Source organism: Aotus nancymaae, unplaced genomic scaffold (genome assembly GCF_030222135.1).
Source record: "Aotus nancymaae isolate 86718 unplaced genomic scaffold, 86718_ANA_hifiasm-v0.15.2.pri h1tg000004l, whole genome shotgun sequence".
In the NCBI taxonomy this organism is placed as follows: domain Eukaryota; kingdom Metazoa; phylum Chordata; class Mammalia; order Primates; family Aotidae; genus Aotus; species Aotus nancymaae.
The window spans coordinates 54,069,124-54,096,834 of NW_026988415.1; the positions used below are offsets into that span (position 1 = coordinate 54,069,124).

The 27,711-nt window shown below is 36.0% G+C and overlaps 1 protein-coding gene across 2 annotated transcripts in view; it reads right to left on the minus strand.

Annotated features, from left to right (window-relative positions):
- Positions 1 to 27,711, minus strand: part of PCDH11X (protocadherin 11 X-linked) — an 826,171-nt gene that overhangs the window by 350,607 nt on the left and 447,853 nt on the right. For both annotated transcript variants that reach the window (XM_012464585.2, XM_012464595.2), the window contains exon 5: positions 19,067 to 19,096. In XM_012464585.2, the coding sequence (XP_012320008.1) occupies positions 19,067 to 19,096 (30 nt within the window). The remainder of the gene's footprint in view (positions 1 to 19,066; positions 19,097 to 27,711) is intronic.

A 27,711-nucleotide genomic window follows, 5' to 3' on the forward strand; every position in this document is an offset into this window, starting at 1 on the left:
TTCCTGAGTAGCTGGGATGACAGGCACGCGCCACCATGCCCAGCTATTTTTTTGTATTTTTAGTAGAGACGGGGTTTCACCATGTTGACCAGGATGGTCTCGATCTCTTGACCTCGTGATCCACCCGCCTCGGCCTCCCAAAGTGCTGGGATTACAGGCGTGAGACACCGTGCCCGGCCAAGTAAACTAAATTCTTTAAGAGAGAATCTCCAAAATTGGAACTAGTAAGATCATTTAGTACAACTTACCTCATCTAATCATCAATTCAAAAATATAAAAGTACATTTAATCTAGAATGAAAGAAGTGGTCTCTTTTAAGGAAGAGACCTGAATTGTATTTATTTGATTTTCCTTTTGTTGATTTTATTATTTTATTTTCACTTTCTTTGTACTATATCCATTTACTTTTCCTTTTATTTTTTATTGTTTGAATTTCATTTAAAACTGTAAGAGGAACAATGCTTAACTTCTCACTTTATTTTTCAAAATGTCAACTGGACTTTCTATTAATTTTTAATATCCCTACATTAAAAGATAATTCTTAATCTTCTGTGAAATGCTGGAATATTTGTGTGTTCCAACATTAAATAATTTTTTTCTGGGCTCATTAATGAGAAGCAAAGCAAAAATTATATAGGCATGATAAAACTGTGCTGGCTTTATCTTTAGCCATGACGATCTTTAATAATTGACTATTCCTTATATGTGTACAGAATAATAAACAATTTGTCGGTATGTTTCCTTGTTTTCAGTTTTAGTTCCCTGACAAAATTCAAACCTAAGCATATATATATTATTATACACACAGAGTGACTTACTACTTTTATAAAAACATGCTACAGTCTAACAGAAAATCCATACTGTATGATGATGTATGACTAGTATCACAGATTTTGCCAGCAAATCTGCATCACATTGCCTGCTAATATCATAACAACAATAATAATAATGAACTGGGCACTGGATAAATGTCATCTTTCATCACAATAAAAAAACATCTGTGCTTGTCTCCTCATTGCAGTATCAGTATAGATTGTATGTATGCCATCTGCAGTGATTTGGAGGAGAAAGCAGAGAGAAAAAGTGGAGAAAAGGGCTTTTAGTGTCTATGGGTCTCCAGATACCACAGTTCACTAGTTACACAAATTGTTTCTGAGCAATTTGGCATATCTTATCAAGTCCTTGAGATTAAATTTAAAATGCAGTCCCATATGTGAAAATATAGTGTTTTATGCACTAGACCCTCGAGTTCCAGCTCATTTTTAGATGCTTCTGCAAAAAAGCCATTGAGAGTTGATGCCAGATTTTCCCCCAAATAAAATCTATATATTACATTACAAAATATCCTGCTCAAGCATAAAAATAAACTGTGATTTGTAGGCAGTAGAAATATTCTTATACACAAACAGTTGTAGCTTCCTTAAAAGCTTCTGCAAAAGCAAAAAAGTGGCCCTGCCTCGCAGCAAAAATTGTTCTCATCTTGGGTTTTCTAGCACTCATTAGGGGTACTGATCTGAAAGAGGGCCAGTAATATCAATTTTCTCCTTTCTCAGAACTGTCTTAAATCACGATGATTAAGAGTAGATTGAAATATATTGTTTTGTTTTTTATTCTAGTAAAATACAACGGAAGAAACTTTACAGCGGGTATAAACACAACTTGTTTTTGTTGAAATATTTAATTGATTAAAAAACAAATAGTAATTTACAGTGTCTAATAACTGGACCCAGTCCCACACACATTCTATTCCATACATGCTGCTTTGAATTTTTTTATCTTTCTAATAATGCAATTAGGAAGCATAACTTTAGAACTAGCAGGAATAAATATGAACCATTATGGTGATTAACATTAATGACTAAGTTTCTCCAAAGTGTAGTAAAGAATGAGAAGAATATTTTATATTGGTCATTAAATTTACACACACAGGTTGATTTACGTCGGCAGTAATTGGCTACATTGGCTATCAATAGGACTCTAAACAGAATTCACATGTGTTGTCTTAATTTGAATTGTATTAGGAAAAATTAACTACAACGATCAGTTTGTAAGGCAAGTTCAATTAGTTTGTAATCGCATAAAATCTGAAATTGTGAATATGCTAAAAGAAACCTGGATAATTCTGTCAACTAAGAAAAAAGAAAGCTTGTGCAAAATGAGAACTTTTAAGCCCATTAATGAAGACTGTTTAAAGTCCATCAAGAAAAAATAAAGGACAGTAAAGGGAGAAAAATGTTTAACTTCATTCCATACTGAATATCATGTAAGAAAAAATTTAATCTAATATGTCCAAGATATACACCTCAAATAAAATATATAAGCCTCTATAGCTAGTGAAAAGTGAATGAATGGAATAAATATGCTTAGAAACACTGGCCATTTTATGTGATGATATAGCAATTTATATGGCACTATATGCAAAATTGTTTATCAGATCATGGAAAGTGCTAATCCCTTTGTGTTAGAAAGTCATATAATTTGTAGATCTTGATGTGGAATTATGTAAAAAATCAGACATTAGAAACCTAAACAGTTGTAAGTAGCAAAAATAAGATGAAATAAAGCCCTCACTAAATCACTGACTCATCAATATTAGGCATGAAATGACAGCTGGATTAAAGAAAAACCTTCAATTGTGATAGGTAAAAGGCATCCATAGGGGTTCAGGGCATTCTGCTTTAATCACACTGCAACACTGTACACTCAAATGGTTAGAGGCTTAGGAGCAATATTAAGGTAAGATCACTTCTATAAAAACTCTAAGTAAATCCTTATTAACATAGCCTTTCTTACCAACAGGAATGAAAGGGGCAAGCAAATAAATAATGTTTTCCCATACAACACAATACAGCATAACTTGAGTAATCTATTCATTTTAAAATATCTGTTTCTATAAGTATTGCCATAAGTGTTGCTAAATGATTAATCCTAATTGGAATTATCATGTAGTGATCTGGAAATGTTTATTGCTTTATCTTGATTCTGTCCATTTAATTTTTTTTTTTTGCTTAGGAGATCTGGCTCTAGAATTATATTAAAGCTTCAAATCCCAGCTTCATATACTTCTTGGCACATGACATGAGCTCAGTAAATTTGAGCAATAATAGATGTATAGATAGAGAGAGAAACAAATTGTTCCCATGACTCTCATTTTTCTAATATCAAGAAGCTATGACTGATTTTGTGTGCCTTTTTAAATTTTGTGGAATAGATCCACACTTTTAGCACTACAGGAAATAGTATTCAAAGTCTCCCCAAAACGAAAAATGACAGCAATCTGCCCATACCTTCCCAGCAGAAATACTGGAACTAATATATGCTAGAGATTTCATTCTAGTTATTCACCGTGGTCAAAGTATGTTTGTTGGTAGTGAAGTTGTGTTCAGATTTGATAACAAAATTGACCCGCTATCTACTAAACCATCTAGCTCATAAATATCCAGCATTGACCAAAAAAGCATAAATATTATTTTATTTTAGCATAATTCATTGCAAAGAGCTTAACATACCATATAATTTGATTATAATTGTGGCATACTGGTTTTAACTTCATCATACATACAATATTATACCCTCAATGTTATATAGCTGAATGATATAGGCTTTTTAATGAACTAAACCATTTTATCTTTCAGTCCTGAATAATATACTAAATTCTATAATTTAAAATTCTATATTTTTTTCAAAGATTGAACTAGGGTATTATTTTTGGAAGACATTAACTATGTGAGGGTTAAAACCCTCTATGTTTTGTATTTTTTATCCATTTTTAAGAAAAAATGTTTAAGATGAGCACTATAAAATTTGACCTTCAAAGTGAAAAATAAATATTTAAGTTAGCAATTTCTTGGCTATTTTACAGACAATTATTTCCTAGACAGCTCCTGTGGAATTAAATAACTCCAAAACATTATTTTAGAACTTCTTATTCCCCTACTCTCTTTTCTCTCCTTCTCCTTTTCCTTCTTTTGCTTTTCTTCCTTCTTCCCTTCCTGCCTCTTCTCCTTTTCTTGTTTTTCTCATCTTTCTCATTCTTCATTATCTTCTTCATCTTCCTCATAGTAACTCGGGTCTAAAAAGTTTAAGTGACTTGAATAATGCCTATGTCTGAATGTATATGTCACAACTTACCTTAGAATGAGGTATAAATCTGAACGTATATCTCAGTTCCTGAGACACAGTGGGGCTTCCATAAAAGTTTGTTGAATGAATGAATGAATGAATTTTTGTCATATACCATAACATGTGTTTTAGAGACAGCAGAGTAGTTCTTATTCTACTACCAAATTAGTCTATGAAGAGAATGAAGCCATTATACAGAATCCAGATGAGTTGAAAATATGAGACTATTAGTATGTCAACATCCACAATTCACTTCTCCTCAGTTTGAACTCTAATTCAAAGAAGCTGTGTGACGAGGAAGTCATAAAACCCAATTTTCGGAGATTACAGCTCCATACCTCATAATTTAGGACTCTTAAGTTTAATTGATATTAATTCTTCCTATACATTGTATATCACCAAACCACATTGCTACCTGTTCGTGTTTCACACTGGCCAGTTCTATTAATCATATTTCCAGATCCAACTTAGTAAACATAATCTGCAGTACATACCCTAATCATGTCAGCTGCCTGGGAATGTCTTTAGTTTCCTTTTTAACTGGCATTTTCCCCCAATGCATGTGTATGAACATACATAAATTAAAGTCAGAAGGAACTAGAGCTGCAACCTTCTAAATGCTTGCTTTAATAAAAATAGTAGTTGTCTGTGTGTGTATCCTTGTGTGCTCTTGTGTATGTATGCATGTGTATGTGTGTTTATCAGAGGACAAATCTGAAATGTAAAATAAGAAAAATGATTCAATATGACTTCTGGTTCAGAAATGAAAATGAGGTTAAGTTGCTGTGGAGATAAGTAGCAGGATGATGACACCCAGAAAGGTGCTGAGAAAGATGTTAGTCACTTTAGTTCAATGATTGCAGTTCACAAACGGTTCACATTCACTGTCACCATTCAATTACCATCACCACCACTAAAAGACTTAAGAGTCAGCTAGTTGGAACACAGATGCTTCTGCTTAGAATACTGTAGAGGGAACTCATTTTGAACTTTCACATATACTTTGGCAGTTTCCCGATTCATTTGCTGAAAACAATGTTTATTTTTCCTATCTCATTTATTTATTTTAACATTGATACTAGACTAGATTTCAAGTTTCTCACATTTACTACTGTAAGTAGTAATGTTTTCTCCCAAATTTACTAATGTCAATTTTTTTTTAAATTCTATTAATTACTTCAAAGGATTTGTTTGTTGAAAATAACTCAATTGTTTTCTCATTTTCCACCTAGTTTTTATTTAGTTCTACAGCACTGCATGTTTGTATCTCACTTAATTTAGGACATAATTCTCCAGTGTAACCGAATGTGCAATATTCAAAACTGGACAGTAAAGTATACTCATATATCGGTTAACAATGCAGATACATTCTAAGAAAGGTGTCATTAGGTGATGTCATCATTGTACAAAAATCACAGTGTACTTACACAAAGTGAAATGACGTAGCCTATTACACACCTAGACCATGTATGTTTGCATGTGTGCCTTTGTGCACATATGCATGTGTATGTGTGTATAGTTTAGCCTATCGCTTTTAGGCTACAAGCCTATACAGCATGTTAGCATGTTTCTATACTGAATACTGCAGACAATTGTAACACAATGGTAAGTACTTGTGTATCTAAACATATCTAAGAATAGAAAAGGTACAGTAAAAATACAATACTATAATCTTATGGGACAACTCATTGTATAAGTGGTCCATCATTGACCAAAACATCATTATGTGACACATTTGGGAGGCCGAGGTGGGCGGATCACCTGAGGTCAGAAGTTTGAGACCAGCCTGACCAATATGGTGAAACCCCATCTCTTAAAAAAAAAAAGAGAGAGAAAAATTTACCCAAGGAAATGTAACAATGTTTTTTTATTTGTTATCTTAAATTTATAAGATCCGCAGTGAATTAAGTTGAAATGTCAGTACTTTGGACCTTTAGAAATGTAACAAATATGCTGGGCAAAAACCATTCATATATTGCCAAATATATACCAACCAATAGGTCAAGTAATATACTGCCAAGTAAAAGTTAAATATATTGTCAAGTAAAAGTTAATAGGAGCTTTTGTTTAAAAAGTTTAACATTATCCTTTCTGCCATGAATTTTGAACTTTTTTTCCTATTTCAAGTAGCTTCTTTTCTCAGATTTCTAATTGGATGTCCTGTTTTGCAATACCCCCTACAATTTTGTGCCTAATCTGATCATAATGTGTTAAATCAATGTAATGCCCAACCAACTTCATGTAAGTATTACATAGATGATAACTTATCAATAACAATGCTACAAAAACTATTCTGGAGTTATGCAACAAACAATTCCCAGAAATCACCTTTATTACACAATACGAAACAGATCTGAGACAGTTCCTTTAACGCTAGAGATTTACAGAATTGCATTCAATGCTGACTACAGAAAATATTAAAGGTCAGTATTTGTGACTTGCTCCACTACACATTTGTTTTCAGGAAAATAAAGAGGGTAACCTGTCTTGTTAGTAAAGAGATGGATTGTTTGAAGCATTAAGCACTTCAAGAAGAAAACCCTACTCTTACATCGATGTTTAAAGTATATCTGGATGACAGTAGGTTTTATTCATGAATAATAAAACAAGCTGTTAAAGTGTATCTGATAAATATACTAGGTTAAAATGAATCAAATATAATGGGAAGGAGAATGCTATTTGAACAGAATAAAAGTGCAATGTCTTACATGACTGACAAAAGCTAAAAAGAGAGCACCAGAACATGAATGCTCCAAAACATAAGCAAAAACAAGAAAGTAATGTATCTTTTTTTTTTTTTTGAGATGGAGTTTTGCTCTTGTTGCATAGGCTGGAGTGCAATGGTGTGATCTCGGCTCATCCCAACCTCCACCTCTGGGTTCAAGCGATTCTCCTGCCTCAGCCTCCCAAGTAGCTGAGATAACAAGCATGTGCCACCAGTCCTGGCTAATTTTGTATTTTTAGTAGAGAAGGGGTTTCTCCATGTTGGTCTGGCTGGTATCAAACTTGAGACCTCAGGTAATCTACCTGCCTGGGCCTCCCAAAGTGCTGGGATTACAGGCATGAGCCACCATGCTCGGCCAAAAGTAATATACCTTAAACAAAGGTTAGTGAATTTATGAAGCCCTTACTCCTAAATGAGTAAGCCAGACAAAGAACCTAAGTATATGTAAGTGAAATTTAGTTTTATTCAAGAGGAATATTCTATAATAGGTTATTATAATAAATTAAGCTAGTTGTATCAAATGGAATTTTTAGCTTATGAAACTCTTTTTTTTTTTAAATTGCATTTTAGGTTTTGCGGTACTTGTGAAGAACATGCAAGATTGTTGCATAGGTACACACATGGCAGTGTGATTTGCTGCCTTCCTCCCCATCACCTATATCTGGCATTTCTCCCCATGCTATCTCTCCCCAACTCCCCACCCCCCGCTGTCCCTCCCTTATATCCCCCTGACAGACCCCAGTGTGTGATGCTCCCCTCCCTGTGTCCATGTGTTCTCACTGTTCAACACCCACCTATGAGTGAGAACATGCGGTGTTTGATTTTCTGTTCTTGTGTCAGTTTGCTGAGAATGATGGTTTCCAGGTTCATCCATGTCCCTACAAAGGACATGAACTCATTGTTTTTTATGGCTGCTTAGTATTCCATGGTGTATATGTGCCACGGACCTCTTTTTCTTACTAGACAATGTGATCCTGGAGGCCAAAGTGCTACCTCAATTCCTTTAGATATCTTCATCACCAAGCACTGAGTTTGACACATAGAAACCATTCCACATATGTTTGTTAAATAAATGACAACACATATTCATTCAATATTTACTAGCTTTCAAGTGGTTTACTAAACAAAAGCTACAGGAACCTATAAGACTTGTTGAATTATTAATTCTCCATATCCCAACATTAGATCACAGAATCTACCACTTTAATGTCTCTAATTTAAAGCATAAAAATTAATCCTGGAAATTCCTTTTAAGCAATAAAGAAATAATTCAAATAACTGAGGTAGATTAGTTTGACAGTGATCCTCAAGAAATAAGCTAGGCAATCGACTAGTAAATTTAAAATCTTTTGGTAAAATGCCACCTGATAATTAATGCCAGAGGCTTACTTGTGAGATCCCTGTGAGTTAAGTAAGAGATTGCCCAGCTTAAAAATTAAATGTATAATGAGGGACAAATACATGAGACACAAATGGACACAAGAAAATATGCCTAAAATAATATATCTAACTTAGTGGTTACAAAACATGAGATTTATAAATAACAGTTCTTTCTCATAAATGGTTTAATATCTGACACAGCAACCCCAGCTAACTCTATTGGAGAAACACATCTTCAGAAGAAAATTTCTTAACTTTCCAATATAAATGCCCTTGATAGAAAAGGCAGACATCTAAGTCAGTACTACCGATGACTCCACTTACATTTCATATCGAGACTGTAAGGTCTTTTAGGCTAAGACGAGCCATGGTGACTCCCATGACCCGCACGTACACCTCTGGATGGCCTCCCAGAACTAGAAAGTGTGAAGTAACTGGAAAACCACAAAAGGAGAAGAAGTGATCAACCCCTTTGGTGCCTAATTAACTTTGAGGCATTCTCTATTGTTCCTTATTCCTGGCTCAATTGATAAGGCAATTGGACTTTGTAACAGACCTTGGTCAATCTCATGACTCCCGACCCTACAGCCCCCTCCCAGCTTGCAAAAAACGCTCTAAACTGTAACTTCTGTAACTTTCCACTGCCTACCCCAAACCTATAAAACCAACTCTCATCACACTGCCCTCCGCTCACTCTCTTTTTGGACTCAGTCCACCCACACCCGGGTGAATAAACAGCCATGTTGCTCACACAAAGTCTGTTTGAGTGGGGGGGTCTCTTCATTCAGAGCCAGTTTTAACCGGGATACTTTTCCATCCACTTTTACATCCAGAAACTTTGTGATAAAAACAGAAAAATAATCTGAATTAATACAATCATGTATTGTCAAACTTCACCACCTCCATGAGTCTGATCTACTTATACCATTTCTCTGGACATTAATAAATACTTGTTCTAGTCTTTAAATCATAATGCTTAAGGGACATATAGGAAATAAATTGTCTTTAGGATCATAAAGAGTTCTTCATGCTCGAAAGACTCGATTAAAATTCTAGTATGTTAATTACTGTAAAGCTTACACAATTATGAATATAAAAATATCATGGAAAGCCAACATCATTGCAAAAGAGCATGGTGATGAGGTTCAGGATATTCTATGCCAAAATATGACTGTAAGAGACAAGAATATTGAAGCAGAACAATAGGGTCTGGAAGTAGGGAACATAAGGCTGATTCACACTTCAGATATGACAAGAAATAATCTCTCCATAGGGTGTAGGCCAAGTAAATGACTTTATAACTTTACTTTCTCCTCTCCATTTATATAAGGCATGCCCCAAGTAACCAGTGGAGTTCTCTAGGGGGTACTTAAACTCCTCCAAAATTCTGTCACAGGAGCTTTGAGCCCCTATGCTCAGGCCCACTCCCACACTATGGAGTGTCCACTTCGTGCCTTTCTTGCTTTGTTTGCGCCTTTTGTCCAATTCTTCGTTCTGGACACCAAGAACCTGGACATCCTCCACTGTTAATAATATGCCTCCTTGACACAAAGATTTTTTTTGTTTTTTAAATGTTTGTTTTTGGCTGGAAGTGGGAGGGGAGGAAAGAGGAATTTTTATTTTTTTATTTTTTCAGAAAGAGTTTTGCTCTTGTTGCCCAAGCTGGAGAACAATGGCACAATCTAACTCATTGCAATCTCCAAGTCCCAGGATCAAGCAATTCTCCTGCCTCAGCCTCCTGACTAGCTGGGATTACAGGTGTGCACCACCACATCTGGCTAATCTTTTTTTTATATATATTTTTTTAGTAGAGATGGGGTTTCCCCATGTTGGCCAGGCTGGTCTTGAACTCCTGACCTCAGGTGATCCACCCACCTCAGCCTCCCAAAGTGCTGGGATTACAAATCTGAGCCACTCTGCCCTGCTGCAGACGCAAAGATTTATTTAGAGCTGTTATTTTGAGAAAGTGTAGACAGGAGAATTTCAGAAAAGTTACCCTTTTGTAAAATAAGTTTACAGCTATAAAGGAAATCTCCATTTGTAAGGGTGATTCCTGTCTGCACCAGGAAGAAAAAGATAACTGAATTACTAGAGATTCTTAATCAATGAAGAAGGGTTTCACTTAAATCTGCACAACAAACATTACCTTTGTTTCATGGTGTTTTTTCTATCTCATCTTAACTGGGCCTTTTCCCACACCCTTCTTTCTTTGCTTCAGAGAATCATATAGTAAAGTCTGAAGTTTAAGACAACTCTTTGAGATCTACTCTAAGGATTTACTCATTTCTCTGGATTATCTTCTGGGAATGGAAAATAAAACCATGGGACCCCAATTCGTTATGCCAAAAGGAAAAAATGAAGCTGAAAGCTGAGTCATGCAGGAAACTGCCTTTCCTTTGGTTCCTAAGCAGATAAAGATAAAAGGTTAACTATCTCCACAGGTAGCTACTCTATGTTCATCATACCTTAGGTAGAGTGCTGATTTACTGAGCTTGAGAATAATATTTAATTGACTATTCCCCTACTTGCTCCTTTTGCTTACAACATGTGGATTCCATAATGTGACCACATCCCTTTCTATTTCACCTCCAGCCAGTTCTTCCCCTTTAAACATCAAAGCCTTTAAAATCATCTTTAGAGAAAAGCACAGACCTCTGTCCTAGGCATGTCCTCCACATTGGCAAAATAAACTTCTAAATTGATTAAGACCTGTTTCAGATACTTTTTGGTTTACAAATTGGTGACCAATGAAGGTAACTCTGAGTGGAAGGCTGATATATATTGGCATTAAGAATGTCCTGTGACCACCTGAGGTCGGGAGTTTGAGACCAGCCTGACCAACATGGAGAAACCCCATCTCTACTAAAAATACAAAATTAGCCAGGCGTGGTGGCACATGCCTGTAATGCCAGCTACTTGGGAGTCTGAGGCAGGAGAATCTCTTGAACCCGGGAGGCAGAGGTTGTGGTGAGCCGAGATTGTGCCATTGCACCCCAGCCTGGGTAACAAGAGCAAAACACTTGTCTAAAAAAAAAAAAAAAATTAAGAAAAAAAAGAACGTCATGTGGTTTGACTGGGCGTGGTGGCTCACGCCTGTAATCCCAGAACTTGGTGGGTGAATCACTTGAGATCAGGAGTTCCAGCCCAGCTTGGCCAACATGGTAAAACCTCTTCTCTACTAAAAACACAAAAAAATTAGCCAGGCATGGTGGTGGGCACCTATAATCCCAGCTACTTGGGACAGGAGTCTGAGGCAAGAGAATCACTCAAACGTGGAAGTGGAGGTTGCAGTGAGCCGAGATTGCACCACTGAACTGTAGCCCAGGGACAAAGAGTCTCAAACAAGCAAACAAACAAAATTGAAGTATAATATTGGGCCAGGAATTGAGAAGATACAGAAGAAATATGTACTTAATGAACATGAAGTTACAATGTAGGTGTGAATATTATATTTATATATACAAATGAGTAAAAAGATCATAGAAGGTTTTATGGAAGAAAAATTTCCAGAAAAATCAAGAGAAAAGCAGTGGTTAAAGTATATAACAGAAAATTTGGGATGTAGAAAGCAGAAAATCTTGCCCAAATTATAAAAGGGTTCTACTTTAATCAGGAAGGGAATGTAATTAATTATAGCAAAAAATATGTGGTGAGAAAATGTAGTTAATACGTGGGAGATGAGCCCCTCAGTTTAGTAGTGAATTACATCAATATCCAGCAAGGGTAGCTGACTTAAGGGGAGGCATTTTTATTTTATATATATATATTTTTTGACAAATGACTTTTACATATTTTTAAATATAAAAGGGCAGTGGCATTTAGGAAGAGACTAAAGAGCTAGATATTTCAAGATTTCAGAGGAATAAATGAGAGGCTAGAAAGGAACTCAGAAATATATTGAGGTTACAAAAATTGCTTCTATCTTAGGATAGTAAAATTTAAAGTAATCTGCTAGTAATTCAGGGCTGGAAATTGTGAAAGAAATTTGAAAATTGTTGAAAAGGTTTGGAAAGTCACTCAAAGCATGAGATAGAATGGTAATGAGAGGAGAAAAAAAGACTTCAGAACAATAGCTAGATCCCAACTGAAACTTAGTACTATTAACTTGTAGTAAACTAAATCTTCAGTATATATATATATATATATATATATATATATATATATATATATATTTATTTATTTATTTTTAATCTAAATGTGCTCAGTGGCTGCGGAGAATACATTCTGCAAGGGTAATCTACAGTTAGAAACTGGCACTGCAAACAGAGAAACCAAGGATAACAAGGATGAGACAGAGAGATAAATATAAACAGGAAAGAATTTTATAAAGTGAGTAAAATGGAGAGAGACTGAGTAACTGGAGAACCTAATGAATGGAAAGCTCAGGTTAACCAGACAGGATAATATAAAGCAATTAATAAAGTTGTGATCTTAAAAAGGGAGGACTATGTTTAAAATTATGGAGACCTTGAAATCACATGAATATAAGATCCAGGGAATGCACAGATGTACCTATAAGAACCACAGAATTGGGCCAGGTGCCATGATTCATGCCTGTAATCCCAGCACTTTGGGAGGTAGAGGCTGGTGGATAATGGGGTCAGGAGTTCAAGACCAGCCTGACCAACATAGTGAAACCCCATCTCTACTAAAAATATAAAAATTAGCTGAGTGTGGTGGCAGGCACCTATAATCCCAGCTACTCAGGTGGCTGGGGCAGGAGAATCCCTTGAACCCGGGAGATAGAGGTTGCAGTGAGCCACGATAGCGCCATTGCACTCCAGCCTGGGTGACAGAGCGAGACTCCATCTCAAAAACAAACAAACAAAAAAACCACAGCATTGAGAAATGTAGTATACAAAGATGTAAAACAACCGATTTTCACCTATGGTAACGGCTACATTAACAGTTGTAACACTGAATGTCAGGTATAAGCATAAATCTTCTTTTTTTTTTTTGAGACAGAGTATTATTCTGTCTTCAAGGCTGGAGTGCAATGGCACAATCTTGGCTCACTGCAACCTCCATCTCCCGGTTCTAGTGATTTTCCTGCCTCAGCCTTTCACATAGCTAGATTACAGGTGTGTGCCACCATGCCCGACTAATTTTTGTATTTTTAGTAGAGACAGGGTTTTGCCACATTGGCCAGACTGGTTTTGAACTCCTGACCTCAGGTGATCTACCCGCCTCGCCCTCCCAAAGTGCTGGGATTACAGGTGTGAGCCACCCCACCCGGCTGATAAGCATAAGTCTTGAACCATCATGAAACTAGCATAGATGGGAAATCCAAAAAGATCAAAGTGTTCTTTACATTATATGACATTTTTTGCCACTGATCAAATTTTCAGTCATTACCATTGAGTTAAATAAATAATCTATTCCAAAGTAAGAAGCTGTTAAAAACCTACAAAAGACCTCACAGTGTACCTGCAGTACAGTGTCCCTAGAAGAGCATATTTATAGAACATATGTAGGATGAAGGTAAATTAGTTTCTTTAGGTGGTAATGCTAGATTAGAGCTCCTAGTGTGATTTAATTTTTTATAATATTAATAACAACCACCTTGGCCAACATGGTGAAAACCCTTCTCTACTAAAAAATACATAAATTAGTTGGGCGTGGTGGCTAATGTCTGTAATCCCAGCTACTCAGGAGGCTGAGACAGAAGAATTGCTGGAACTTTGGTGACAGAGGTTGCAGTGAGCTGAGATAGCACCACCGCATTCCAGCTTGGGCAACAGAGTGAGACCCTGTCTTAAAAAAAAAAAAGAAAGGTACTAATAACACTAAACTGAATGTTTAGTAAGGAACACTTGTAAAAGAAACAGAAGAAGTAGCATTTAAAATTGTGCAGATTTAGCCTCATGCATTTGCTAGATCATAATACTCTGAAAAGTAATGTAGAAAAATAATGCTTCTCTAAAATAAGATATGAAAATGTATCTCTTCAGAAATATACCATTAGAATTTGTTTTATTTAGGTAACTAATCTCAATGTTACTTCTATGGTTTGAATATGTCCCCCAAATTTTATGTGTTAGAAATGTAATCCCCAAATTCACACATTGATGGAAGATGGGACCTTGAGGGGGCCATTCGGATTAGATAAAGTCGTCAGGGTAGGGCCCCCATGATGGGTTCAGTGGCTTTATAAGAAGAAGAGACACCTAAGCTGATACACACACTCTTGCCTTCACACCAGGTGATATTTTCCACCATTTTACAATGAACAAGAAGGTCCTCACCGGATGCTGGTACTTTGATATTGGACTTCCCAGCCTCCAGAACTGTAAGAAATATGTTTCTTATTTTATAAATTACACAGTATGTGGTATTCTGTGATAGCAACAGAGAATGAGCTAAGATAGTGCTGTTCCACATTCAAAATTATGGTGTTTTGAATTATGTTTCAGGAAAAGTTCTGAAGTAGGAACCTCCAAACACATCTGGACTGTTGTACAAAATAGCAGATGAAGAAATACCTTGGAGATACCAGCAAAATGGGTATTTTAATATATGCTGGATCAAACATATTTATTTTTGCACCCTCATCTTCATGTAGCCTTGGCGCAAGTGAGTACACAAATGTCAGTAGTCTGGTCAATGAGAGAGAATGAGTTTTACTTGCTTTGCTGCTACAGCTACTCTTTCTGTTACCTATTTTGCTAGTCTGAACGAATCCACTTTTTATTACCTCAGGCAGATATAAAGAAATTAGAAATATACTCCTCGGAGAATCTCAGTCAGTTCTGTTTCTGCCATATTCAGTTTAGCACTTTGGTGAACATACTCTTTAACAAGCCAGGCCATTTGTGCAAACCCTAAGGGCAATTTAGTCTCAGGCTAAGCCAAAGTGGGAAGGTACCTTGAAAAAAAAGTCTACATGGAAATGTTCAGGTTAATGCCAAATAAGGGAAAGCTGGTAGATTGAATAAAAAGACCAATTTGTATTCATACAAGAACATTTACAAACTATTAAACAGGTTTAAATAACTGTAATTATTTTTTTTGGTTGAAAATAAGTATTTCTTACAATATTCAGTCACAGGTGGCTATGTGAAATCTGTTTTTCCTCCTAACTAGTAATTAGTCACATAGATACCAACTGGTTAAAGAATGAATAAACTATGGCATGTGGCATTTGCTTTTTTTCTGCTGTGAATGAATGCCACTAGCTTAACTATGAAATATAATATAATCTTTTAAGAGGGGGTAGGAAAAGTGTCTTTGTAAGTTAAACCTCTGATCTGAAATCTAAATACAGGTCCTATTTGGTGAGTACTTTGATTACACTTAAATCCAGAGAAATCGTTGAGAAATTATCCTTTTCTTTGATGCTTTAGACTCTAAAATATCAAGAATTCATCTGGATACTTCATTCTTAGCTAAGATAATGAGTTGCCTTACTTTTTTACAAATGCAAGAACCTTATACTTTCACATACTCTGAATTAAACTGAACATAAAAGCCATATTTTATAATTCATAAAAAGACTAAAAAGGTGAAGTTCAGGAGTTCAAGAAATTAATTTAACTTTTTATAGAAACATTTGCAATAAATCCCAAGTTAATGAATATTCTGACACTTAATATGCTTGAAGTTTATAGCTTTTTGAATTTAATATCCAAAATACCCTTCAAAAGGCATACATAAATGCAATGAACCAAAAATAAAGGACACCAGAGTACAGACCTAATCTCCATAGTATATGTTAACCATATTATAACAGGCAATGTATGGAATGTATATAGACTAGTGAAAATGGGTTGATGTTTGTTCTGTAGCATTATGGTAGTTGACAGAAGTAACTTTTTAAAAATTACTATTCCAGAAACATCTTTGGCACCTTATAATGGTAAATATATTAATGTTACTACTAAAACACAATAAAAACAATTATCTTAAGATAAACAAAGTATTTGTTTTATGATTCCAAGTTGTTATCTTTTTAAAGAGAGAATTTCAAACCATGGCTCTTCTACTTGTGAGCTCTGTAAACTTAGGCAAGCCACTTAAGTTCTGTGTATCACCATTCCTCATCTGCAAAACAGCCTATAAGGTTATTGTGAAGATTATCTGTCTATATATATATGTGTATACACATGCCTATATATATTTATGCATACCTATATGCATACACACATGTATACACACATGCACAAACATAGAGTGCTTGGAACAGAGTAAGCAGATCACTATTTTTTTTTTTTGAGATGGAGTCTCCGTTGCCCGGGCTAGAGTACAGTGGCATGATCTCCGCTCACAGCAACCTCTGCCTCCCGGGTTCAAACAATTCTCCTGCCTCAGCCTCCCAAATAGCTGGGATTACAGAAACCCACCACCACACCCTGCTAATTTTTGTACTTTTAGTAGAGACAGGGTTTCACCATGTTGGCCAGGCTGGTCTTGAATTCCTGACCTTGTGATCTACCCACCTTGATCTCCCAAAGTACTGGGATTACAGGTGTGAGCTACTGTGCCTAGACTTTTTTTTCTTTATTATGCTTACTTTATTATAAAAAAGCTAGCGAAAAAGTAATAAACTTCAGAGTTGCCTATTTTTAACCCTCTACTTTGTCCTTACCCATCTTTTGTCAGTCTTTTTGCCTTCCCACAGGCGCCTGAGCTTGGCTTGACACCAAGCCTGAGCAACCACTAAAAAAGGTGGAATATGCCCCAACCATTAGCTTCTCAGGAAATCAGATGATAACAGACAGTTTTGAGTCCACTTTCTTGTTTGTCCAGCTTCCTCTTTAAAGATTCTGCTTATTGGCCGAGTGCGGTGGTTCACACACATAATCCCAGCACTTTGGGAGGCTGAGGTGGGATGAACAGTTGAGCCTGGAGTTCAAGGCTGAAGTGAGCTATGATAGATTGTACCATTGCATTCCAGCCTGAGCAACAGAGCAAGACCCCATCCCCCACCTCCAAAAAAGATTCTGCTTATTTCTGCTTGGTTGCCCTTCTTGATTATATAAAACAAAAGCCTTTTCTGTTGAATTCTGAGATCCTTGCAGATTTTTAAAGTCAGAACTTTCTCCCTATTGCAGTATTCTTTCTTCTGAACAAAGTCTCTCTCTATGTCAGTCCAGATTTGTTTTATTTGACCAAAAAAAAAAAAAAAAAATTGTCCTTCTTTAAGAACCTCTTTTTCCATTGATCCTTCTACTGATGTTTTACATATTGAAGCGTTTTATGCTGAAATGTCTGACTTAAGAGTTTCCTGACTTGGAACATGGGTTTATCCCAGAATGCTATATGCAGGATCCTAATTTTTAAAACAAAGACCTGTCCTTATTTACATTCACTAAGCTAGAAAAAACTTCTAATATTCTTCTTCTTTAAAATTCCAATGTTGAACTAACTGAGTCATAAGTTCATTTCCAAATTTACCACAATGGTTAAGAATGTTAGAACACAAAATCTCAAAATCTGTGGGCCTTCTCTATCTTTCATTTTCTCTCTCTTCCTCCAAATATACACATAATATATGTATACATGTTTTACACATTATATATATATTATATATAATCACACCGTACATAGTAGCAGCCAGTGACATTTTACTACCTTTGCTTCTCTCCGTTTAATTGGAGATCTTGTCTGAACTTTTGTCTTCTGGGAGGAGCTGACTTTCAAAACTTCATCACTCCGAGGCCACAGTGATACTCAATATGATTCAGATAGGCATTTGAAAGCTCTCCGAAAGATATATTGATTTACAACTCTCTGATGCTGTTATTTTCATTTAGCTCTCAAACATTAGTGAAAATCCCTTTTGACATTATATTCAAACTCCATTTTCCATTAATTCTCACGCTTGATAAAGACATCCAAGGTGAACAGATTACCTTCTGGCATAGCTTAGACCACTCTCTGGAAAGTGCTTTTTCAAACATAAAGTTTGGTCTCTTAAGCTAGAATAAGATAATTCATCTTTAAGATGATATATATTTGCCCTAACATCAGCAAATATAAGATTCTGGTGCCTAATACGGATAGCATTTAAAGCTTACTGAATTTAGTATCCAAAATGTCTTCCATCGGAAATTTAAGAGAAATCTATTTCTTTAAACCTCAAAACATACTAAGAAACTAAGGCATAAATGCTAGGAAAGAAATGTTAATAACCGGAAAACTTTATTTTTAGTTTAATGAGTGGAGTTATTTAACAGTATGTATGAGACTACTTATTTAACAGTAGAAACGCAAATTTTTCTAGAAGACTGGACTGTTCATATACATTAGGTTGGTGCAAACATAATTGCAGTCGTTGCAATAACTTTTAATGGCAAAAACCACAATTACATTTGTACTGACCTATACTTGAGCAGAACTTAAAGTTTTCACATTGAAAAATGACATTCCAAAGCCTAATTTCTCTGAGATCATCATTTTTCTGATTAACCATTTTTAGTTATGTAATTCTTCTCTGTGACCCTATCAAATATCATGATTTATATTCACTAACTTTCTGCTGTCACTGCTAAAATGTGAATTGACACTAAAATGGTTCTTTTTTTATTGCTAGCATTTATCATAAAATAACTGTATTATCAGAACATTCACAAAGTGATGCTGTCAACAGTATGTTGTTTTGGCATGGTGGGAAAAGAAAGTATTGGTGAAAAATAAAATAAGACTGGAAAATTGTTTCCAGAACTGTGTAAATGATACAAAATGTGAAAACAGCTCAGCTTAACTCTCTTTTAAAACAGAACCACAACATATGTTATTCTAAGTACTTAAAGTTTTAACTCTGTGGACTAACTACTGTAGCTTCACACAGTATAAACACCACATTTCAAAATCAATTTTCTTTGAAATTTGCAGTCTTACCTTTGCTGCCCCTTTCCCTTCGGGTTTCCGCTGATTTAGGATAAAACGGTGGCAAAGGAAGCAAGAGAAAATGAAACAAAACAAAAACAAAAATCAGCTCAAATTTGGTTGTTGCAAATACATTTAAAAAAAAAAAAAAAAAAGCATGTCAGTATTCCCAGGGCAATAGTACACAGTTTTGTTCGTCTGCTGAAACTACTTTCATCTGCTACATTCTTCAGTGGTTTGGGTAAAGGCATATAACAGCATTGTAAATCTTGTGCAAAAATATGAAGAGCGACATACAAAATTTCATTTGGCATAAAAAACATATGCTTAACTCACTTATGCATTAACCAAGAAAAGGTACCCTTCCAATTAGATATTCTAGTATGATATAACTGGTTCTCTATCTATTTTTTAATCAATGGGCCTTTATTTCAAGCACAAATGCATTTTTTAATTAAAATGAGAAGAACTAGACTCATTGAAAATTCATGATTTGGGGGCAAACATAAGAAATGTTAATATAGCATTGGGATACTATTGCTGAATTTTAAATCAATAGTTTCTGTTGTTCATAGGGGCATCTTAAACCAACTCTGTCAAATAAATCCTTTTGAATACCATCATGAAAGTCATTCTTTTCATTTTGTTTAAGATCTTTCCCCCACTTCAACCACTTTCAGGAGACAGTTTAAGTTACTTTTTAAGATACCAGAAACACGTAGACCATTTGTCCTTTTGGATTCATTCTCCTTTGTAGAGGATTAAATTTCTGAATTAAAAGTGAATCAAATGTCTACATTTCTAGCTAATTATGCTCCCAAAAGTCTGTTCTCTGCAATCTTTATCTTAATTCACTGTTCTTTTTACAGTTATGGAAAAGTTCCTTATAGAGTCTTCCTGAATACAAAGAATCATAGAAAATTGTCATGAGGGTAGGCTTGAATCTGAAATAAGGATAAATACTAAGAGAAATAGAGTCAACATAGTAAGAAGATCCATGCTCTCTATAGTTTTTTTAATGCAGTGGCTTATTCCCAGACCAAGAAAGTATCTATTTTTTTTGTCATTTTCATATAACTTAAGTTTACAAAATTGAATTTGAGGTAAGCATCCAGATATAGGCACAAACTTATTATCCAAGAAAATAAAGTGTGCTTCTTGTCCTTCTACTTTGAGTGTTTATTTTTAGCCTAAGATATTCATATTATCTCTCTGCATCGATCAAATTCAAACATCAATGGCTCAATTTTAGAATTTAATTTTCTGTGAAGGCATAGCCTGAGGATAATGCCTTGAGTAATCTATTCCAACAAAGTGTCTTGGATTTTTCTGTCTTTAAACAATCACTATTTATATCTCTCTTTATTATGAATGATATGCTTAAATAATAGATCAAAATTTTTAACTTTCCAAAAGAATCTCCAGGACTAAAATATCACCAAAACTTTAACCATATCTAAGAATATAGCATTAAAAAATAGAATTTTCTGTTTTATACAAACACAAAGAAACTTTGTTAGTTTCATGAGAAATTACTGTCACAATCACAATAGATTATTCTTAGATGTTTCACCACTTATCACAAAGCAATCCAAAAGCATTAAATTTTTTAGTGAGCAAAGTGAAAGTCTAAAAATGTGAATCATATCTATCTCGGTAAAATACTTCATAATTATTGAAAAGTTAATGACTCAGACAACATTTAAGGCTAGTGAACAATTTGGGGTGAGCATTTCCTCTCCTTACCATTTTACTGAAAAAGAACAACTCCAGAATGTCTTTATTTCCCTAAACTGTATATTTTCATTAAGAGCACTGCTTATGCTGTGCTACTTTTGCCCTTATTTGCGAATTCCTCTTGTGAAAAGCCTAAAATGGATAATGTGGGAAATATTAAAATGATAGTCTTTGCACACCACATAGACACAACACAGTCTGTCAAGTGAGTAGCTTCTAGTGTATGACTACTAAAGAAGCATTAGAAGGAAAAGAAAGTACAGAAATATATTGGCAAGCAGGCAAGTAGCATGGTAAATTCATACCAGATTTGATGACAGAAATACTAAAAAAAAAATCAATGCTGGAAGGTGAAAAAACATGATGAAAAGCAACTCCTGTTTTAATAGAGATATGGATTTTTATACTCTTATTTACAAACTGGCCACAAACAGGCAACATTATATCAACAAAATAATTGCCCAAATTAAATTATATATAGTGAGGAGAGGGAGAAAATTTAATGCATCTGAACGTCTATTGGCTCAGTTTTTGCACAATATACATTAGTAATGGAGTGTCGGTATGTTCTTATTAACCTCCTGTTGTGAATAATTCTAACACTTACCACCAATAGGTGAATATTTCTCTTACTGCATCTAAATTTCTGGATTGACAGAGCTATTCAATACAACTAATGAAAAAGAGAACAAGATGTAGTGTCCAAAATAAGTAATGAGAGAGTGGAGGCAGAGCAAGATGATGAAATAAAAGGTTCCACTGATAGTTGCCTCAACAAGGAAAACACTTTAACAACTGTCTACACAGAAAAAAACACCTTCATGAGAACAAAAAATCAGGTGAGCCCTCATAATACCTGGTTTTAACTATGTATCCCTGAAAAAGTCATTGAAGAGATAGAAAAACACATTCCTGAATCACTGACGCCACCTCTCCCAAACTCCTCCCCAACCCCAGGCAGAGGAGGCATGGTGCAAAAAGCATCTCTGGGTGTTGGGGGAAGGAGAACACAGCAACCATGAGGCACCGAACTCAGTGCTGTTTTGTTGGAGCAGAAAGGAAAACCAGGCAAAACTCAGCTGACAACCTCCTACAGAGGGAGCATTTAAAGCAGCCCTAGCCAGAGGGGAATCGCTAATCCCAGTGGCACAAATTTGAGTGCCTGCAAACACCACGACCTATGGCTACAGCACTGTGTCTTCAAATAAACTTGAAAGGCAGTCTAAGCCATAAGGACTGCAACTCTTATGTGAGTCCTAGTGCTGAATTAGGCCCAGAGACAGTGGGCTGAGGGGCACAAAACCTACTGAGACAGCAGCTGGGGAGGATAAAGAAGGGTTGGCAACACTGATCCCCTAACCCCAGGCTGCACAGCTCATGGCTCCAAAAGAGATCACTTCCACTTGAGGAGAGGAGAGGGAAGAAAGGGGAGGACTTTCTCTTGCATCTTGGAAACTAGTTCAGGCAGAGGAAGACGTGGCAACTGTCACAGCTGTGGGGCACCTATTCCAGGCCCTAACTCCCCAGCAATATTTCTAGACACACCTTGGGAAAGAAGAGTATCTGCTGCCTTGAAGGAATGGACCCAGTCCTGGCAGCATTTATCACCTGCTAACTAAAGAGCCCTTGGGCCCTGAATAAAACCAGCATTGATACCCAGGTACTACATCAAGGGCCTTGAGTGAGATGCTGACACTTACTGGCTTCCAGTGAGACTCAGTGCATTACCAACTGTGGTAGATAAGAGTGATATGGTTTGGATCTGCGTTCCCACAAAAATCTAATGATGAATTGTAATCCCCAATGTTGGAGGTGGGACCTGATGGAAAGTGATTGGATTATGGAAATAATGTTCTTGTGAATGGCTTAGCAACATCCTCTCAGGGCCCTCAGTGCAGTTTCCATGTTAGTGAGTGAGGTATCTCGAGATCTGGTTGTTTTAAAAGTGTGTAGCACCTTCCCTTCTCTCTCAGTTCTTCTCCAACCATGTGAAGTGCTACTACCCCTTTGCCTTCCACCATGACTGTAAGTTTCTTGAGGCTTTCTGAGAAGCAGTAGCTGCTAAGCCTCCTATACAGCCAGTATAACTGTGAGCCAATTAAACATTTTTTCTTTATAAATTACCCAGTCTCTGATATTTATTTATGGCAATGCAAGAATGGACTCACACAGAAAATTGGTACGAGGAGTGGGGCATTGTTACAAAGACCCCTGAAAATGTTGAAGCAACTTTGGAATTGGATAACAGGCAGAGGCTGGAAGAGTGTGGAGGGCTCAGAAGAAAAACGAGGAAAAATTTGGAACTTCCTAGAGACTTGTTAAATTGTTGTGACAAAAATACTGATGGTGATATGGACACAGATGGCCAAGCTGATGAGTTCTTAGAGATGAAGGGCTTATTGAGATCTGGAGCAAAGGTCACCATTATTACGCATTAGCAAAGAACCTGGCAGCATTGTGTCTGTGCCCTAAGAATCTGTGGAACTTTGAATTTAAGAATGATGATTTAGGGTATTTAGAGGAAGAAATTCCCAAGCAACAAAGCATTCAAGATGTTGCCTTGCTGCTTCTGACAGCCTATGCTCTTATATGTGAGCAAAGAAATGATGTAAAACTGAAACTTATATTTTAAAAGGAAGCAGAGCATACAATTTTGAAAACTTTGCAGCCTGGCCATGTAAGGGGGGAAAAAAAAGAGCTCCATTTTCAGGGGAGGAATTTAAGCTGGCTGTATAAATTTGCATAACTTAAATGCAGCCAAGTGCTGATAGCCAAGACAATAAGGAAATCACCTTGAAGGCATGCCAGACACCTTCATGGTAGCCCCTCCCATTACAGGCCCAGAGGTCTAGGAGAAGAGAATGGTTTTGTGGGCTGTGCTGAAAGCCCTGCTGCACTGCACAGCCTCAGGAGACTGCTCTCTGAATCCCAGTCTCTCCTGTTAGCTATATGGGGCTCAGGATGCAGCTTGAGAGAGTCCAAGACATAAGCCTTGATGGTCTCCACATGAGGTTAAGCATGCAGGTGCACTAAGTGCAAAAGTCGAGACTTGGGAGCCTCTGTCTAGATTTTTAGAGCGTGTATGGAAAAGCCTGGATTTCCAGGCAGAAACCTGCAGAAGGGGTGGAGCCCTCATGAAGAACCTGTACTTTCGCAATACAAAGGGAAAATGTGGGGTTGGAGCCCAACACAGAGTCCCCTCTGGGGCACTCCTTAGTGGAACTGTGAGAAGAGGGCCATGATCCTCCACACTCCATAATGGTAGATCCACCAACAGCTTGAACCCTGTACCTGGAAAAATCACAAATACTCAACACCAGTCCGTGAGAGCCCAAAGCCACAGGGGCAGATCTGCCCAAGTCTTTGGGAGTCCACCCTTTGCATCAGTATTTCCTGGATTTGAGACATGGAGTCCAATGAGATTATTTTGGAACTTTAAGATTTAATGACTTATCTGTTGTATTTTGCATTTGCATGTTTGGTCAATGTCTCCCTTTTGAATGAGAGTATTTACCCAATGTCTGTAAGACCACTGTATCTTGGAAGTAACTAACTTGTTTTTATTTTATAGGCTTATAGACAGAAGGGACTACCCTAGTCTCAGATGAGACTTTGAACTTTGGATTTTTTAGTTAATGCTGGAATGCGTTAAGACATTGGGGGACTGTTGAAAAGGTATGATTTTGTTTCGAAAAATGAGAAGAACATGAGATTTGGGAAAGGCCAGGGGCAGAATGATAAAGGTTGGTTGAGTGTCCCCATCCAATTCTCGTATCTAAATGTAGTCCCCAATGTTAGATATGGGGGCTGATGGGAAGTGACTAGATCATGGGGGTGGAGTTCTCATGAATGGTTTAGCACCATCCCCTTGGTGCTGCTCTCATGATAGTGAGTAAGTGAGTTATCAGGAGATCTGGTTGTTTTAAAAGTGTGTAGCAGCTCCTTTATCCCTTGCTCCTTCTCTAGCCATGTGAAATGCCTTTGCCTTCCACCATGCTTATAAGTTTCCTAAGGCTTGCCCAGAAGCAGAAACTGCTATGCTTCCTGTATGATCAGCAGAACCATGAGCCAATTAAAACTCTTTCCTTATAAATTACCCAGTCTCAGAAATTTCTTTATAGCATTGCAAGAATGGAATAATACACATGCTGAAATTACTTCTGCTTGAAAAAAGCAGAGGGAAAAGGGGAAAAAAAAAGAATGAGATAATGTCCTTTTCAGGGTCATGGATAGAGCTGGAAGCCACTATCCTCAGCAAAGTAATGCAGGAACAGAATATCAAATACCACATGTTCTCACTTATAAGTGGGAGCTGAATGTGAGAACACATAAACACAGAGTGGAGAACAACACACATTGGAGTCTGTTAAAAGGTTGGGGTTGGGAGGGGGAACAGCATCAAGAAGAATAGCTAATGGATGCTGAACTTAATATCTAGGTAATGAGATGATCTGTGTAGCAAACCACCATGGCACATATTTACCTATGTAACAAATCTGCATATCTTGCACATGCACCCTTGAGCTTAAAATAAAAGTTGGGGGAAGAAAAGGAAAGAAAGATCATTCATTATGACCAAGTGGGATTTATTCCAGGGATGCAATGATGGTTCAATGTACACAAACCAATTGCATCAACAGAATGATAGACAAAAAACACACAATCATTTCAAATGATGCTAAAAAACTTTTGATAAAATTCAACATCCCTTCATGGTAAAAACCCATGAAAAACTGGGTATAGTAGGAACATACCTCAACATAATAAAAGCCATAGATGACAGACTCACAAGTAGTATCATACTTAATGAGAAAAAACTGAAAACCTTTCCTCTAAAATTTGGAACACAACAAGGATGCCAGTTTTCACCACTATTATTCAATATACTACTGGAAGTCCTAGCTAGAGCAATCAGACAAAAGAAAGAAATAAAGGGGATCCAAATTGGAGTGAAAATAGTCAAATTAACCTTGTTTGCAGATCATATGATCTTATATATGGGAACCTAGACTCTACAAGAAAACTATTAGAACTGATAGTTAAATTCAGTAAAGTTGCAGGATTCAAAATGAACATACAGAAATCTGTAGCATTTCTATACACCAACAGAGAACAATCTGAAAAAGAAATAAAAAATGTAATCCCTTTTACCAAAGCCACACATAAAAATAAAAATCCAGAAATTAACTTAACCAAAGAAGTGAAAGATCTCTGTAATGAAAGCTTTAAAAAACTAATAAAAGAAATTGAAGAGGACACCAAAAATTAGAAAGATATTCCATGTTCATAGATTGGAAAAATCAATATTGTTAAAATAGCCAAACTATCCACAGCAGTCTACAGATTCAATGCAATCTCTATCAAAATACCAATGACATTCTCCACAGAAAGAAAAACAATCCTAAAAATCACATGGAACCACAAAAGATCCAGAATAGTCAAAGCCATCCTAAACTAAAAGAACAAAACTGGAGGATATATGTTACCTGATTTCAATTTATACTAATGAGCTGTAGTGACCAAAGCATCATGATACTGGCATAAACACAGAAACACAGAACAGAGAACCCAGGAATAAACCCACACCTATAATGAACTCAGTTTTGACAAAGTTGGCAAGAACATATACTTGAGACTCCATTTCAAAAAAAAAAAACAAAAAAAAAACTATCCAAATATTTTTAAAGACTATATGCTGGTATCCAAAATTGGTTTAATTATGTTAATAAAATTATGTAGCATAACTATTCTATATGAAGTGACACTTGTCAAAAAAAGTGTCAAACTCATCCTTTCAAAGGGTTGAAAAATTATTCATTACCCAATATAAATTTACCCATCTGAAATACATATTTTAAAGAAGGAAATTCCCTCTGTTATAGTGAATGACAATTTTTAAAAGATTATCAAATTAATATTGATTAAAATCCCAACTACTGTATATCACTGTTAAAGTCTGAAAAAAGTCTGAAAAAAAGACAATTGGAAGAAGAGACACAATATCATGGGACAATGACATTGCAGTTACTGGACAAAGATGAAAGAAATTAAGAGTATTGGATTAAATCTCCTTGAAATGATTTTTTATGAATCCTGCATCTTGGAATTGGAACATACACATTCTATAAAGTACTGTAACGAAAGCCAAATTAAAGGAGATATAAACCAATGCTATTCTCAAAATGGGTCCTAGGGGCCATCTAACAAAGCTAAACAGGAACAAAACATTCTCAAAATAATGTAGAAGCAGAATATCACGGATGATAGCAAATTCCCAGCTGCTTAGCAGGAGAACAGTTGAATTAGAGTACAATTGCACCTTTTCCTCACATAATCGTGTTGGCTTATTCAAAACCCTACTCTTGCCCTGAAACATTCTTTACTATCATAGTAACAAAAGCAATGTGACAGGCACATCTGCTTTCTGAAAATATTGCATGTCAGTTGAAACAATGTTTTATTTTTAATAGTTTGAATTTTGCATAAAGATACTTTTATTTGCTGCTAAAGATGTACGTATGCAAATGGCTCCAATATCACTTTAAATTACAGATCATCTTAACGTGTCACTTTTGTGACATGCAAATCTGACTGAGAATGTGTATTGTGTCTATTAAAGCTTGTAGATGTTTGCACAATGAACATAAAAGCAATAAAGTGATTATGAGAATAAACAACAGAATACAAATGATCTTTCTTATTTACTAGAAGGAAAGCATTTTTTAAAAATGTAATAGCTTCAAGACTGTTTAATTCTCTGAATATCTGGTTTTCAATTAGATGATAGCATGACAAACTATACATACATGATAAGAAAAAAAAGGTTAAAAGCTTGCTTTTATATCAAACTCCAGGATAGACGAAGGGGCATTTAAAAATAGAATTATTAAAATTTATTCCTTCAATCTATGTTTGATAGC